General features: G+C 40.6%; 2 protein-coding genes across 8 annotated transcripts; one reads left to right on the top strand and one right to left on the bottom strand.

The window, feature by feature from the left end:
* The first annotated feature begins 6,179 nt into the window (after positions 1–6,179).
* Positions 6,180–13,421, top strand: LOC129595575 (beta-galactosidase-like). Its single transcript, XM_055492623.1, is given in 11 exon segments — positions 6,180–7,247; positions 7,332–7,636; positions 7,704–7,873; positions 8,111–8,252; positions 8,336–8,494; positions 9,530–9,778; positions 9,964–10,237; positions 10,240–10,313; positions 10,376–10,435; positions 10,699–10,889; positions 13,281–13,421. Coding segments are annotated over 10 exon segments (1,434 nt in total). The 5' UTR covers positions 6,180–7,247; positions 7,332–7,561; the 3' UTR covers positions 13,321–13,421.
* On the bottom strand, positions 11,331–14,323 carry LOC129595574 (protein disulfide-isomerase 2-like). Of its 7 annotated transcripts, XR_008691336.1 has the most exons (9): positions 14,062–14,323; positions 13,858–14,005; positions 13,241–13,665; positions 12,396–12,793; positions 12,047–12,128; positions 11,921–11,977; positions 11,767–11,784; positions 11,544–11,698; positions 11,331–11,472 (listed from the first exon to the last, which is right to left on the bottom strand). XR_008691336.1 is itself a non-coding variant. In XM_055492621.1 (4 exons), the coding sequence occupies exons 1-3, from the start codon at positions 14,126–14,128 to the stop codon at positions 13,416–13,418; spliced, it is 465 nt and encodes a 154-aa protein (XP_055348596.1). In that variant the 5' UTR covers positions 14,129–14,323; the 3' UTR covers positions 13,035–13,096; positions 13,241–13,415. The 7 variants fall into 7 exon arrangements, 1 of the variants encoding a protein (XP_055348596.1); XR_008691334.1 differs by having other exon boundaries at positions 11,767–11,977; XR_008691335.1 differs by lacking the exon at positions 11,767–11,784 and having other exon boundaries at positions 11,831–11,977.
* Positions 14,324–14,350: the final 27 nt, after the last annotated feature.

The following is a 14,350-nucleotide window of genomic DNA, read 5'->3' as shown; positions in this document are numbered from 1 at the left end:
CAGTACGTAGTTACGTACTGACATAATTATTGAGCATAGGACACTGAATACAATATTGAATACGACAGTAGCGATTCCGAATAATTATAATTACCTTATATTAATTTTTGTTGAAGCAGTTAACATACTGGAAAGTATCTCCCATTTTGTTACAATATAATTATGCTTTCTTTGAAGAATAAATTTATTTGGAATTCATATGGCGTTTGCGTCTATCTGATTTCTGTAGTTTGCATTTACTTTGTTTTGAGTTGTTTGGCTTGTCGCATTTACGTGCCGGTTAGGTTAATTTCAATAATATCGAGCACGTACAGTACTTGTATAATATCTATATCTATAAATATATTTTTGTTTGTGTACCTTCGCAGCAGTCAAACGAGATGGTAAGAAGATCAGTGATGCTGAATTACGAAGATAAGTCAACATTTTATTAGGTGTATGTTCGTATTAATATATTTATGGAATGCAATATGGGAAAATTAGACACTGCATTCTGAATTTTAGAAAGGAACCATTGTATCATTTTGTATGTTTCAGAAACTCGGTACTTATGGTTAACAAATACATTAGCTGATTCCATTCTTTTTTTTGGAGGAATTAATTTTGTCTTCACTTCGCCGGTTGCTTGCTTTGAATGTGTGTTCGAGCGCGTGAAAGTGAAAACAGTTTCAGTTGAGCAGATCCTACGTTTCTTGTCAACTAAAGGCGAAAAACTTCCTGACAAAAATCTATGAAATGCTTTTCATTCGTGGGTAGCGATGTAAATCGAACAAAAATTGATCTTATATGCATACAATGGATTCCATGCATGCAGCCGGCAGTAACGATCGAGGCCGGTTTTTGCACCGATGACTGAACTCTGGCAATCATAATATACAATAGTAGCATGAAGACTTTTTACCTTTCACCATTAGTTGCATACATGGATGTCTAAGTTGGTAGTTGCCTGCTAAAGTAATTTGAAATTATATTTTGCGTATCTGTACAGGAACCGTAATTAAAATTTGATAAATATAATATCTTAATTTGTTCTCACATATTCAAAGATCGTCCACCGCTCTATGTAGGAAGGAGCCTTGAAAAATAGATGAAGATTGTTCAGAACATGTTCGTGACCTTAAGTGAAGCAGATTACTTAGTGTTAAAATCAGGGGCATTAGTTCTGTTTTCCGGAATAATGATAGGCTTTGATCGCAGTAAGTTTTCGTAGTTCTGCTGCTGTTGCCTAACTCGCAACAGCTGTTGGAAGGGTGTGAATTAGCGCTTTTTGTTTACTGACAATGTTTACAGCCATAGAACAAACAGCGTAAATCACCACATTTCGCAGTTTTGTTTTCACTCGTTATCCACATTCTTAATCCTTCGTTGGTGAGCTGCCGTAGCTGTTTGAAAGGAACTCGCAATTATCTTCATGCTTGGTATTTTGAAACCATCAGAACTTACGGAAATTACCATTGAAAGCTCAAAATGCATGTGGTAGTACTGGTAAACTGATATTAATTTTGATACTGATATTGATATTAATTTTGGTACTAATTTTATTAGAATTGTATCCGAAGGCTTGGTTGTTTGCTGGTTACCTACCGGTGAGTGGGTTTCCGGAAGAAAACTGTAATTTGCTAGCCCTGACTCCAGCTCGCCTGAGCAGTTTTCATTGGATAACTAACAGAAAACGTAATAGTAAAATCAACTCCGTGAAACCAGCGATATACTGTGCTCGTATTTTACGGATTTTATGAAGAGCGCACTTTTTGCTGGTATGTTCTGGTTATTTGTGCATGTTTACGGACAGACAGTACAACGTATTGTAGTGTGCTTCCGCTCGCCCATGAGGAGGAGAACAAGCGTGCATTGTAGGTGTTTTCAGCATGGTTGATGAGCTAAATAACAACACAACTGTAGCCTAAAAATTTTTTGCTTAAAAAAATTATCGATTTTTGGACAAGAGCGGTGCAGCCCTGCATATGAAAATGTTTTTCGCTGCTTGTAATATGTGCATAATGGTGATGCGTCTGGTGGAACGGCATTCAGTTATGTTACGATTATTTGTACTTCGTAATTAAACGGACACTGATGGTTAATGCATCGAGAAAAATATTTTGCAATAATTAAGCGGGGAGGTGAACATGCGATAAAAAAATCTTTCTCAATTCTCAGACAAAATTAGTGTGAAACTGGCTGTGTGATGATTTATGAGTTATTGTTGTAGGATATTACTATTATTGGTGTGTTGATCTTCAGCAAAATAATGTCCAGCCAAAACAGAATTTTTATGGCACTTTTTGTAGTAGCGGAAGAGTGCCATTGCTTTAATTTTTGAACGATGGTTGTGAGATTTAGCTGAGATCAGCCATAATCGCATGCGAGTAATTATTTTGTTAGCCAAGAACCACGCGCATGCAAATACTAGTTCACCAAATATTGTTCCACTGAATTATGCAAGAAAGGTCAGAGCTTAAGATCAGTGTGGTTCCTAGTGCTTGGTGCAACGCTTGACTGACATTTAGACTGACTTGATCGGCTCTTTAATATTGGTTTAAGTTCGGAATTATACCAGTATTGTATGCACGTAATGGACATTTGACTATCGATAATCGTTCATTTGTTACCGTTTTGTTGCAGTGGACACTTTGCCATTGTCCGTCAGTGTGTGGAAAAATTGACGGGCAACGCCTATGCGGCAAAGTTCATACGTAAACGTCGACAGAAATTTAGTCGGCACGAAGCGGCCATTGAAGATATTGAAAATGAAATCTCCATCGTATTCAGTCTAAGGCACGAATATGTAATTGGCCTACACGAAGTATATGAAGATGATAATCATGCCATCAGTCATTCTAGTCCTTGAACTGTAAGTATGGAGCGCTGTCGACATACAACCAGTTAAACGTTAACTAAAGACGAAAATAAGTTAACCAGTTAACATTGTATTGCAAAATGCGAACGATCTTCAGTGTTAGTAGATACACCCAAAATTAACTTTGATTGACAATAGCGTTTGAAATATTATTTCAATCATTCTTGTTCAATAAGCAGTGTGCACTGTGCACCAGCTTTACCATAGCCAGCTTGCTTAGAGTTGGTGAAGCAAAATTAATCAGATTTAAGTACTAAAGCGTAATATGATATGACATTAGTTTCCACTTGTTTTCATTATAAATTTTGTTTATTACGTGCTTTACATTCGTTCTTTCGAAAACAGTAAAAATCGAAGCAGTTATCAAAGAAACATTTAAAAATTTCGGAGGTGAAGTACTGACTCATCCTATTTACAGTACTATTTTGAATTGGGTCACCGGTTGTGAGCTGTTCCACTATTTATCTGAGCGTGACCACCTTAGCGAAGAGGATGCGTCGAAATTTGTACAACAGATTCTCACGGGTTTGGACCATCTCCACCAGCATAATATTGCCCACCTTGATCTCAAACCGGAAAACATTCTGCTCCAATCTCCTGAGTCGCAGGTCATTAAGATCATTGATTTTGGTCTGGCCAGACGGTTAGAACCAGGCGGGAAGGAAGGGAACCGCTGAGTTTGTCGCGCCGGAGATCATGAATTACGAAGCTCTGTCGTTGGAGAGCGACATGTGGAGTGTGGGTGTCATAACTTACATGCTCCTGAGCGGAAGCTCACCATTTGCTGGCCAAGATCAACAGGAAACCTTTGCCAATATCACGAGAGCGGAGTTTGATTTTGATGAAGATGTCTTTGCTACCACAAGCGATCTCGCCAAAGATTTTATTCAGTAATAAAACATTTAAATTATTAAATTAGAAAACGAACAACATTTGACTGTTTCCGTTTCGTAAGTAGATTTATTAAAGCTTATTATGATTAGTCAAATAATTTGTTCTGCCTGCTGGGGCACTCTATTTGAGGTTTTGATTGCTATATCTGTATTTTCTGCGCATAAAATTATTGGGAGAAAATTAGTGATTTTAAATTAGGTAACTGGGACAAATTTAATTTTATTGTTATACATTGCTCTATAACATGATTTAATTGAAGTTTTTATTTTTGATGTTTTATTTGCGTATGTTTATTAATTTTCGTTTGATTGCATTTTTAGACGGTTACTGGTCAGGGAATCTCGGAAGCGAATGTCAGCGCGTCAGGCGTTGGAACACCCTTGGATTCGACCTCGAAATTCCCAGCAGATCGTGAAACGAAAGGCTTCCGCGATTAACATGACGAGACTGAAGGCCTTCGCGGCTAAACGCCGATGGCAGAAGTCGCTACGTGTGATTAAGCTATGTAACCGGTTATCCAAAGGCAACCGGCCGGCCTCGACGGCTTCTTTATTATCTACGGACGCGTCGTCCAATGAAACGCTAGACATGCCGGAAAATTTTGTTGTTAGGGCGATTTTTTGCGCCATTGAAGACGGAAACAGGCAAGGACTTGAAAGGTTACTGAACATGGCTGCTGTCGATCTTACAGCTGTCTCGGAAACGGGAATTACCGCCGCTCACGTTGCCGCAGGAGCAGGAAAACTGCAAATCTTGCAGTTTCTGCACATTAATTACAGGTACAGCCAGCAGACAGCTGCTTTTTCCAGATTTGTTTGTTTGGTGCTTCCCTTGGTGTAGTTCGTGCCAATGATTTCAGTTGTGTGGGCACCGAATGCACCAGTAGATTCTAAAATTCAAAATTTTTATGGGCTATTTAATAAAATCACTAGAACTCTCCAAATTTTCCGAACGAAGGTGTGTTTGTTGAAGGTGTGCTATCCCGTTGTTATTAGTATTGCGGCGGAATGTGGGTTTTGATTTCCATTCAACATATTTGCTCTTGTGATTTCACCGATAAACCTTGCCACAGCATTACCACTGAATGAAGAGGAATTATTTATTGTCTTAGTGTACTGGATCTCTGTTAAATTGCTTGCACTTGACACGCCATCTGCACATCAAGCAATTATTGACCCGCTGAACCGTTCCATGCGTCAGCGGAAAATAGTGATTGTTTTGTTGACTAGTATCTGTTTCAGCAATGCTAAACAAACAAGGGGACCACGATTAGATGTCAACGTATTTGATCGTGTCGGCCATAGAGAACGGCCGTTGAAAATTTTATTCATTCCGTCCAGCATTATCAGTGATTATCTTTGATTTTTTAAATTGCGCGATATTTACATTTTGATAACAGTTGTTGACAAACTTTCTAATATCTGTTTTTCCCTTTTTTCTGTTGCAGAATTGAAGACTGCTGTTGCATTCGCGTTTCCGTTATTAGCTAAAATGCATTTTACCTTTTACTTATAATGCTTTATATTTTATATAAACGCATTTTATATTTTATATTTTGGGAATCTATTGAGCGTTAAAATTTACCGACCATCAGCATTTACAGTAATTGAATTTGTTTTGCGTTTAGGCTGCCATTGGATCATTCTGACTATTGTGGTGACACGCCTTTACACTGGGCCGCCCGAAACGGGCGGAAGGAAATGGTGCGATACTTGATGGATTCCGGTGTTGATCCCGGTCTCCTGAATAATAACCAAGAAAATGCTCTTCTGCAGTCCGTTCGCTACGGTCATACCTGTGTATTTCCTGATTTCTTAGCTGTACTCACGTGTGATGCAGTTAACTTGTTAAATAATGATGGCGAAGGATGTATTGCAAATGGGTCTACTGAATGCCTATCGGCGCTCCTGAAAAGCGAAAAAATCAACCCGAATCTTCAGAATGCACAAAAAGAAACTGCACTGCACATCTGCGCATCTAAAGGTACAACGGCGCCGGTCGAAGCTTTGTTGGCCGTCAACGCAGACTGCAACATCGTAGACCAGATGGGTTGGATCCCGCTGGTCACTGCTGTGCGTTGTATTCAGCCGGAAGTGGTAGAATTACTTCTCCCACGAAGTAAGCTAATTGTTTCCGATCGCGATGGTCTTATTGTTAGCATTAAGCTGTTACCGATAGCTTGCTGTTGTTAAACGACCACCGCCGATTTTTGTACTGCAATTTTTCGGTTAGGTAATCTGTTCAGCACAATCACTTAATTTCTCCTTCTGTTTACTTTTTAATCGATTTATAAGTAATTTTCCCAAAGCAACCTTTGATGGAAAATGAATCGAGAAAATTTGAATAAAGTGTTCGATCTCCCTTAACTCAGTTAATTGCCACTACAAAACATTGTGTAATATTCCTCTTTCTGTCTTTTTCAGATCGGTGAATTTTTGCGCAACTTGTCGAACAGCGCGGTTCGCACAAAACTGCAACATGAGATCCGTCATCGCAGTGGCTATCTGAACCGTTTCTGCGTCCGTGTTCTGGGCCTTTTTCGAGTGGGCAAAACTACTTTGATCAAAGCCCTACAGAATTCTCCAGTTGCTAACTGTGTCCGTCGGGGTAGTGAATTTTTCCGCCGAAAGTCCGGTCGCCGTACCCCCACAAAAAGCCACTCGGTATCGAACATCAACCAGATGCGGCACGGTTATCCGCTTTTTTCGGTCAGCACCGTCGCACTGGATGCCAGTCTGGATGTTGCCATTTTTGAGATGTCCGCCGATCCCTTATGTCTGCAGTTCTACTGTCATCTTCTGCACTACACAGGCTGTCTCTACGTGGTGGTTTTTAATCTGGCCGACCCGGCGTCGGTGCAGCGCCTGCAGGTGTCTTTCTGGCTGCGTCTGCTATCCTTGTCCTATAACATAGAGGAACCCATTTGATAATGGATACTGTGGAAAACCGACGAAGATGCCGGTGGTGCTTTTGGTCGGCACACATGGAGATGCGGTTAAGTGTAACAAGGATGATATAGATCAATCATCAGGGGCGGTGGTTTTAAACATAAGCACAACCCCGGAAGGTTTACATCTCCAAATCTCATCGTCTCGCTGCGCCTAATATTTTTGATTTATTTTTCCCTCTTTTTGGTTTCAACATTCGAACTCGACTAACATCAAATCTGTATTTGAAGATAATTTGCTGCCCATTGCAGTCTCGTTTTTTAATTCAGTGTATTTAGTATATATTTCGTTTTTTATTTAATATTTTGTTCCTCATTTCGTTTCCCATGTGACTTTTTTGCGACCTTCTACATTGCTATTCCGGTCTGCTTAGCCATGCCTCCTTTAATGGCAAAAATTCCACTGCATGCTCTTTTTACCCGTTTTCTCCGATTCTATCCACCGTATCTGGGCGCCGGGATAAAGGTAACAAAATGCGCGGAGGACATGAGTTATTTGAGAGTTGAGATGGATCTGCATAGATGGAAATCATGGAATGCGAACTAAAGGTACAAAGTATGCTGGCACGCAGTTTGGTGGCTCGAATTGTACTCGATGACTGATCCCTTCTACATGCTGATGTTAATTAACAGACTGGGCCGAGATTATGTTGTATGGGACAAAGTTAGTACCATTCGTTATCTGAATCCCGGGAAAGGCAAAGTCTTTGCGGAGTTTCATTTGCCAGCTGAAGAAGTGCAGCGTATTCGGGCAGAAGCCGATGCCAGTTATAAAACAGAGCCTGTTTTTAATGTGAAGATCTTGGATGAAAAAGGATTAAGAGTAGCGGAGCTTGACAAAACTATTTTTTTGACTATTCTGGATGGGGAAAATGCTAGCATTTCCGGTTCTGGATCGGCGTATATTTTGGCTGTTGCTGGCGATTGTTCTTTTTCAGGTCTGATAATTGTTTTGAAAAGGTGACAGTTTCGTTCGGTGATTTTGAAACATTTGTTATTAAACAGATTGGTCTCGTGATTAATCGGTCTTTCACCGTTGGTCATAAGTGCTTCCTAAAGGATGGCCAACCTTTTCGGTATGCTTCCGGGACAATGCACTACTGGAGAGTCCCGTCTGAGTACTGGGAGGATGGCTTCTACAAAATGCGGGCTACTGGACTGTTGGCCGTTGACACGTAAGTCGTAAGCTAAGTAGATTTTAAAAACTCGGCATCGCAATGCTTTTGTCTGTTTGCTTTTACTGTATACGAATGCGGTTTTTGTGGTTTTCGATTTCACTTCCTGCATTCGTTACGGCTGCTATCTGCACGAACAATTAATTTTTGTTATATTCGCAAATTCATTTCGGATGTCTCTCGTATGAATTGCAGAACTGCACCTTACGCTTGTCTTTCATTCTTGACGTTTTTTAGGTATGTTATTTGGAGTCTGCACGAGCAAGAACCGGGTGAATTCCGCTTCGACGGAATGCTGAATTTCTCGCGTTGTTTCGAACTGGCTCAAAAGCACGATTTACTGGTCATTCTGCGAGCCGGGCTGTTTATTGCTGCGGAAGTTCCGAAGTTGATACGGTTTGCGAAGTTATGTTGACCACAGCCTAATGACTGTCGTACAACATTCTGGTGTACATTTTACAGGGTGGTCTACCTTATTGGCTGTTGCGGAAGAATCCCAACATGATCTTACGAAGCACGGATCCCACATATCTTTATTTTGTTCAACAATGGTACGATGTCGTTCTACCGCTGATAAAGCCGTATCTTTATGCTTATGGAGGTCCCATCATAACCGTTCAGGTCAGTGCTATAATATTATATACAGTACCTACTATAGTACAGAGTGGTCCAGCCAAGTGTGGGCAGTGACAAAAATTCCTCAATCGCTACCATTGAGCTCTTAAAATTTTTATGTTATTTTTGCATGATAACTCTTGGTATATAGCAACTTACTTAATAGAGCTTTATTGCAAAAAGCTGAGGAGCAGCCAACGGGAATCAAAGTATTACTTTTGATTTTCCCGAAAAAGACGCGCTGCATACCACGAAATAAGCGTGTTTCATCAATAATATTTAGAAAATTTCAGTCGTCTGATAACTGACAAGCGATAACGTAGTTTTTTGATAGTGCCTTCCTAGCTTCCTTTTAAGTGTAGGTATCATGACCAAAGCGATCAGTGCTCTAGGCAACCACTTTCTTCGGATGGTCCTCTTTAACATACAAGTCTATGGGCGATAGATCTTTTTTCGAATTTACCACGAGCTTGGATAGAACAAGATTCTTTTGCTTACGCACAGAGAACACCTTTTGGGACACTCAAAAATTTTCAAAAATGTCCATACAAAAATATCACTTCCTGAATTTTTTAGAAGGCCTTCTAAAAATTCCCGCTATCTTCACCTATTAAGCTCCACCCCGTTCCTTACCGACACGTTAAAAGATCCCGGCTTCATTTTCGCTGAATCCGCAGTAAAAAGTTACACTGGTGAAGTTCAGAGTGAATATTAAAACTAGTTACAGGAATAAATTTAAATTTGTTTTATGCAACTGCCCACACTTGGCTGGACCACCCTGTATCAGTAAACGGGTGCATCGAGTCGCCTCCGTGAATATATAAATTTGTTTTCGATTCTGAATTGTTTTGGTTGTGAAGCACGCTTGCTCTGAGCGAGAACTGTGAAAATTTATAAACTGCTAGACTCTAGTAGTTTGGCAGGTACTGAGAAATGAGGAAAAAATGTTTTAACTGTAATGAAAATTATTTTTTGCCACCATCGTCATCTTTGTCGTGCCCTTGTTATTAGGCATCCTGATATTCTTGTTCTCTTTTTAAGGTTGAAAATGAATATGGAGCATATGGATGTGATATCAAGTACATGAACACACTGCGCGATATGTTTCGAAAAGTACTGGGCAACAATATCGTACTTTTCACTAATAATGATGCAGAAGATGGTTATTTGAAATGTGGACGTTGTGACGGCGCTTTGATCACGGGCGATTTCGGGACACCGACTATTTCGGGAAGTAACGTTACATATTACGTCAATAATCTGGAAAAGTGGAATTCGGATGGACCATTGGTGGGTTCCGAGTTTTATGTTGGATGGCTCGATGTATGGGGATCACCGTTTGCTACCGTACCCACCAGTGAATTCATAGAAAACATCAAGACACTGCTGGATCGCAATGTCTCCTTTAATTATTACATCTTCCGTTAATTGATTATCAACAACTTGGCACTCTCGTGTTATTTGTTGAAATCTAGGAACCGGTGGGCATGCTGGATCACGGAATAGAACTGTCGTCGATTAGTATTTCTCTCGAACCAGGCCAGACTTTGGATATTTTGGTGCAGAATGGCGGAAGAGGACGCTTTTATCCGACAAATAATCCTAAAGGAATTCTGAGCAATGTGACTGTTGATGGGCTGAACCTCACTAAGTGGGCAATGTTTCCACTGCATCTTCCTCATTTTCCCGCAGCGAATTTTCGTCCATCTCGAATCCTGGAAATTCGCAGTGAAAATGCATACGAAACTGGTGCGGCTTTTTATTCTACGGAGTTATGATTGACAAAGCATTGGACACATTTCTTAAAATGGACGGATGGACAACGGTAAAGCTTTCCAAAACAGAATTTGCAGCATATGAGGATTTTGTTACGCAGTATTTTTGTAGGGTTATGCTTTCATTAACGGGCGCAACTTAGGACGATACTGGCCCGGACAAGGACCGCAGGTAAAAAACTGTTTTCGAAAGTTTCTGCTGATGGCATGTGAAAACGTCCGCTTACTACGGTATCATGTTTTGGATGCACAGTGCTGCTGTTTTGGGTGCACAGTGCACAGTATTGTTGTTGCAAAGTTGTGTTATTTATTTTACATTGCCACTTAGCTTTGAAAAAATTTAGGTTGATACTTTACTTCCTTAACTATGCATCGGCAGAAAGATACTGAAAAGAAAAAAAACAATGGCGCATAAAATATTTGTGGATCGATTAGGTTACGCTTTATGTTCCCGGCGTCTTTCTTCAAGAAAAGAAGCCGAATGTTTTGGAAATTTTCGAAATGGAAACAGCTCCATGCTCCGATGCGAATACCTGCATCATGGAGCTTGTGGATACACCGATTATAAACGGGACCGTGCCGGCGGTACACGCAGCTGACAAATATAGACGGCAAATATTAATCCGGTAAAAAATTACAAGGTCTAGTTAACCCGTAGCCGTGTAACGTAAAAGGCGCAGAAGTTCTGATTTCCTTCCTGAACGATGTTTTCTTATGTTAGTCAACAACTCTTGCACTACCGCTTTAAGCGGTTTCGTCAGTCCTTTGCGATTACCCAATACGTATTCATGGGTCCTTTGCCCTGCAAGCAGCAAACCATCATGTCGTTTCTGCTTAGTTTTATTTTACTGCGCACACCCGTACTATTGCTGGAAAATAAAAACGTACCTTGACATTTATTTCTCCGCGCGGCAGTACAACGAAACCTCCGATCTTGTTCAAGAGTTCTTTAGTGTCTTCGCTGCACTGAATTTTTCCAGCTGGAAATGCTTTTTGGTTGAGCAGTGTCGCATTTGATATTTTTGATTGTTTAACTTACGTTCTCCATGTGATTCCATTCTGTTGGAAGTGCTAACCGTATCACCGAACTTACGAAGCCAAAACTGTAGTCCACAAATTTTGATATCTGGGGTTCTCGGCCTTTAAAAATAGTTTCTTACAGGCAGTATCTTGGCATTTTGGCTCCGATGATGGCAGCCACACACGACCCTGTAAAAATCTTTCGGTTTAATTGCTATTGTTGTGCGCGTTTTTAACTACAATGTCGTAGTACTTGGTACCAGAGTGTAGTCCAACGCGTGGGCGAAGTTTGGGTGTAGAAGCTGTGCTGTTTCGAAATGTGAGAAGGCCGATATCTCGCTTCAGATAGAGAGCCATGGGTAGCGATTTCACCGGCATGCTTGATCCCATTGCGAACTGGTAGCCCGCTTACGACCTTAGATAAACACAATTTTCATGATGATTTCACTTCTCACTTTACTTTTAGCCGGCATTCAACTTTACCAAATAGGCATATTCATCCTGAAATTAAAACAATAATTACGCAACAATATAGAAGTTCAAGTACGCTGCTGTTAGTTTGACAGTTTCCACTTTGTAAACGTCAGACTTCTCAATAACTGCATCGCAGGTAGCATAAAGAGTGTTCAAGATATACACAGTATCCGCTGGTGTTTCGGCTTGTAAGGTTAATTCAGGAAATCCTTCGATATCGCTGTACCGGAAAGAAATATAAATTCGTGCACGAACAGTTATAAATGTGTTAGTGCAGCAGAAAGCTTACCTAAAATACTAAAATGTACCGTGTGCTGGCAAATGTTTCTGGAAGGATTTGTTTTCCTTGAGTGAGGGCTTGGGCAATAGTTCTGCAAACGTCATATACTGTTGAAAACCGGTGCACAGATTAAATTGGTTGATGGTTTCAGATTTGACAGGTGCAGCATTCGGCGTAACTATATAGTAATGCAGATCACACAGAAACCTTTTTCCGGTACTGTAATTTCTTACGAATGTGGTTTGTTCATCTGGAAGAACCGCTAGGTATTCGAAAGATCGTGCACTTTTGGGACGGCTTACGTTAGTTAAATTAAGCAAAATAATTGACGTTGCATCTAGTCGTAATACTTATTTACTTTGGTAAAATTTGGCTGAGAATCTCATCTGAGCGTCGCTTTTCTTCCAGCATCAGATGCATTTTCTCTTCCGCTTCTTGTTCTAAACTGGCTGCCTCTTTTTCCATCATACATATGCTACAACAAGGATTCATTATATCCGCGCTGGAAAGTTTTAGGTTAAGGCTAAGTGCAAGTTTCGAGTAAAGGTCAACTTCACTTCCGTTTACAATCAAGTGCTCAACAATGCTGTCACCGGAATGGGCGAATAGTTGTGCAAAATTTTCACGAAGGCGTTGAAATGTTGGCTGAACAGATGGCATCTCGTCCCAGCATCATTCGAGAATGTCCAGTAGAGCAGTTGGGCATGAGGAATTTAGTACGCGTGGCCGCAGTGGTGGGTTCGAACCTCGTTTCACCTGTCCAGTTTTTCCATTTTGAATTTCAGTCACACAATAACATTAGTTGTGGTTAAACGAAATCGCTTATGAACAGCGTTTTGCATGTGCAGTAGTGTATTGTGAAATGTTGAACAGTTGTATGCGCACAAACAAACTTTTGCAAGAAATAGCGGTACAACTTCTTTCATCAGAATTATAAAAATCACACTTAGCTCCATAATAATATCACGCGAAGAAAAGTCTTCGCCTCCTGTTTTTGGAATGTTATTATTGCGGTATGGCGGGCTTCGGAGAATGACTTGTTGCAATACGATTGCAAAACTGTAAACGTCTTCTATCGAATTGTGGAATTCAGTTACCTTTGATAGGAACTGAGCTGTTGCTTGCATTGCTTAGTAGGGCATATTGTGTATTACTATTAACAAACCTGTGATTCAAGAAAGCTAAGGCAGTAAAGTCGAATACCTGGTGCCCGCCATAATAACATATCGAAATCTCTCTCCAGATCCACTTCCGACACCGGACGCAAGTCTTCCGTTCTGTAGAAAGCCACATCAGCAAAATCCAGACCTTTTATCGTCTGCTGGAATTCGTGCTGCGTCAGCTCAGGCACAAGTTCCGGATGCGGTCGTGGCGGAAACTAAATGTGGCCAGCGTGCAACCGAAGACTCTCCAACAAAGCTGAATAGCTTTTAAAGTCCTCATAATTGTACGGCTTTCCTTGATTGAAGAACAAGAACTGCGGCTCATCGCCACGGATATCTAACTGTTCGGCAATTTCTGGATGAAGCGACACATCCAATTTTCCCATCAACACTGACGGAAGTTCATCGTTAACTTTTTTCGTAACCTTTTCGTATTCCGGCAGCATACTTCGGTATTGCGCGTTCCTAAATTGTTAACACTTTTTGTCAGATTTCTAGTAAACATGCAAATTCCGGCCCGCTAAATTTTCGCACGCCATTTTTTAACCACGAAAAGATTAAAACACTATTATCATAAATAGAAAGTGCCATATATGACGACATAATGGAAAGACTAGCAATTAGAGTTATGTGGTGGACGCCTGGTTTTTTTCTTACCATGGCACATGGAACAGAACCAAACCGGTTTCGTGTCCTTGTATCAGATGGTGGAAGTTATCTTCTGTCATCACGTAAACCTTATTGTCCAACTTGATGTCCGTCTTGGGATAGCTATCCTGACCCACATTATCCGATTTGCTATGAACTATAAAAAAATAAAATAAAATACCACAAATACAAGGAAGCACCATGTGTAAGTACCTAAAAATTGAAAAACCAGGATGTACAGAAGCCTTCGTCCGAAGTTAAAGGGAAGAGTCGGCTCCATTTTTTTCCGCACAATTTATTTGCAATATATTCCCGGTTTATCTCACGCCCCGCCGTGCCGCTTCCTAACACGCGGTAATTGTAAGCTTAACATGCATGCTACCGCACAAAATAAGTAGCTAAGGGCAAAAAGGTCGCATCTTCAACTCCGAGATTCGGTTCGAGCTGTAGTGCCTTTAGGGTACAAACTTGATGATACCGCACCATGGCGAGACACACGAAA

Source organism: Paramacrobiotus metropolitanus, unplaced genomic scaffold (assembly GCF_019649055.1).
Source record: "Paramacrobiotus metropolitanus isolate TYO unplaced genomic scaffold, Prichtersi_v1.0 Parri_scaffold0000080, whole genome shotgun sequence".
NCBI classification, from domain to species: Eukaryota; Metazoa; Tardigrada; class Eutardigrada; order Parachela; family Macrobiotidae; genus Paramacrobiotus; species Paramacrobiotus metropolitanus.
Note: the sequence above shows the minus strand (reverse complement) of the source record. Positions and strands in the feature narration are given on the sequence as shown.

What these genes read in the sequence shown, in the direction of transcription:
- LOC129595574 (XM_055492621.1), bottom strand. Translation starts at nt 14,128, where the DNA reads ATGGAGCCGACTCTTCCCTTTAACTTCGGACGAAGGCTTCTGTACATC. An exon ending in CCTGGTTTTTCAATTTTTAG is followed by an intron (nt 14,006 to 14,061) that starts GTACTTACACAT and finishes ATTTTTTTATAG; the next exon opens with TTCATAGCAAATCGGATAAT. An exon ending in GTTCTGTTCCATGTGCCATG is followed by an intron (nt 13,666 to 13,857) that starts GTAAGAAAAAAA and finishes TTAACAATTTAG; the next exon opens with GAACGCGCAATACCGAAGTA.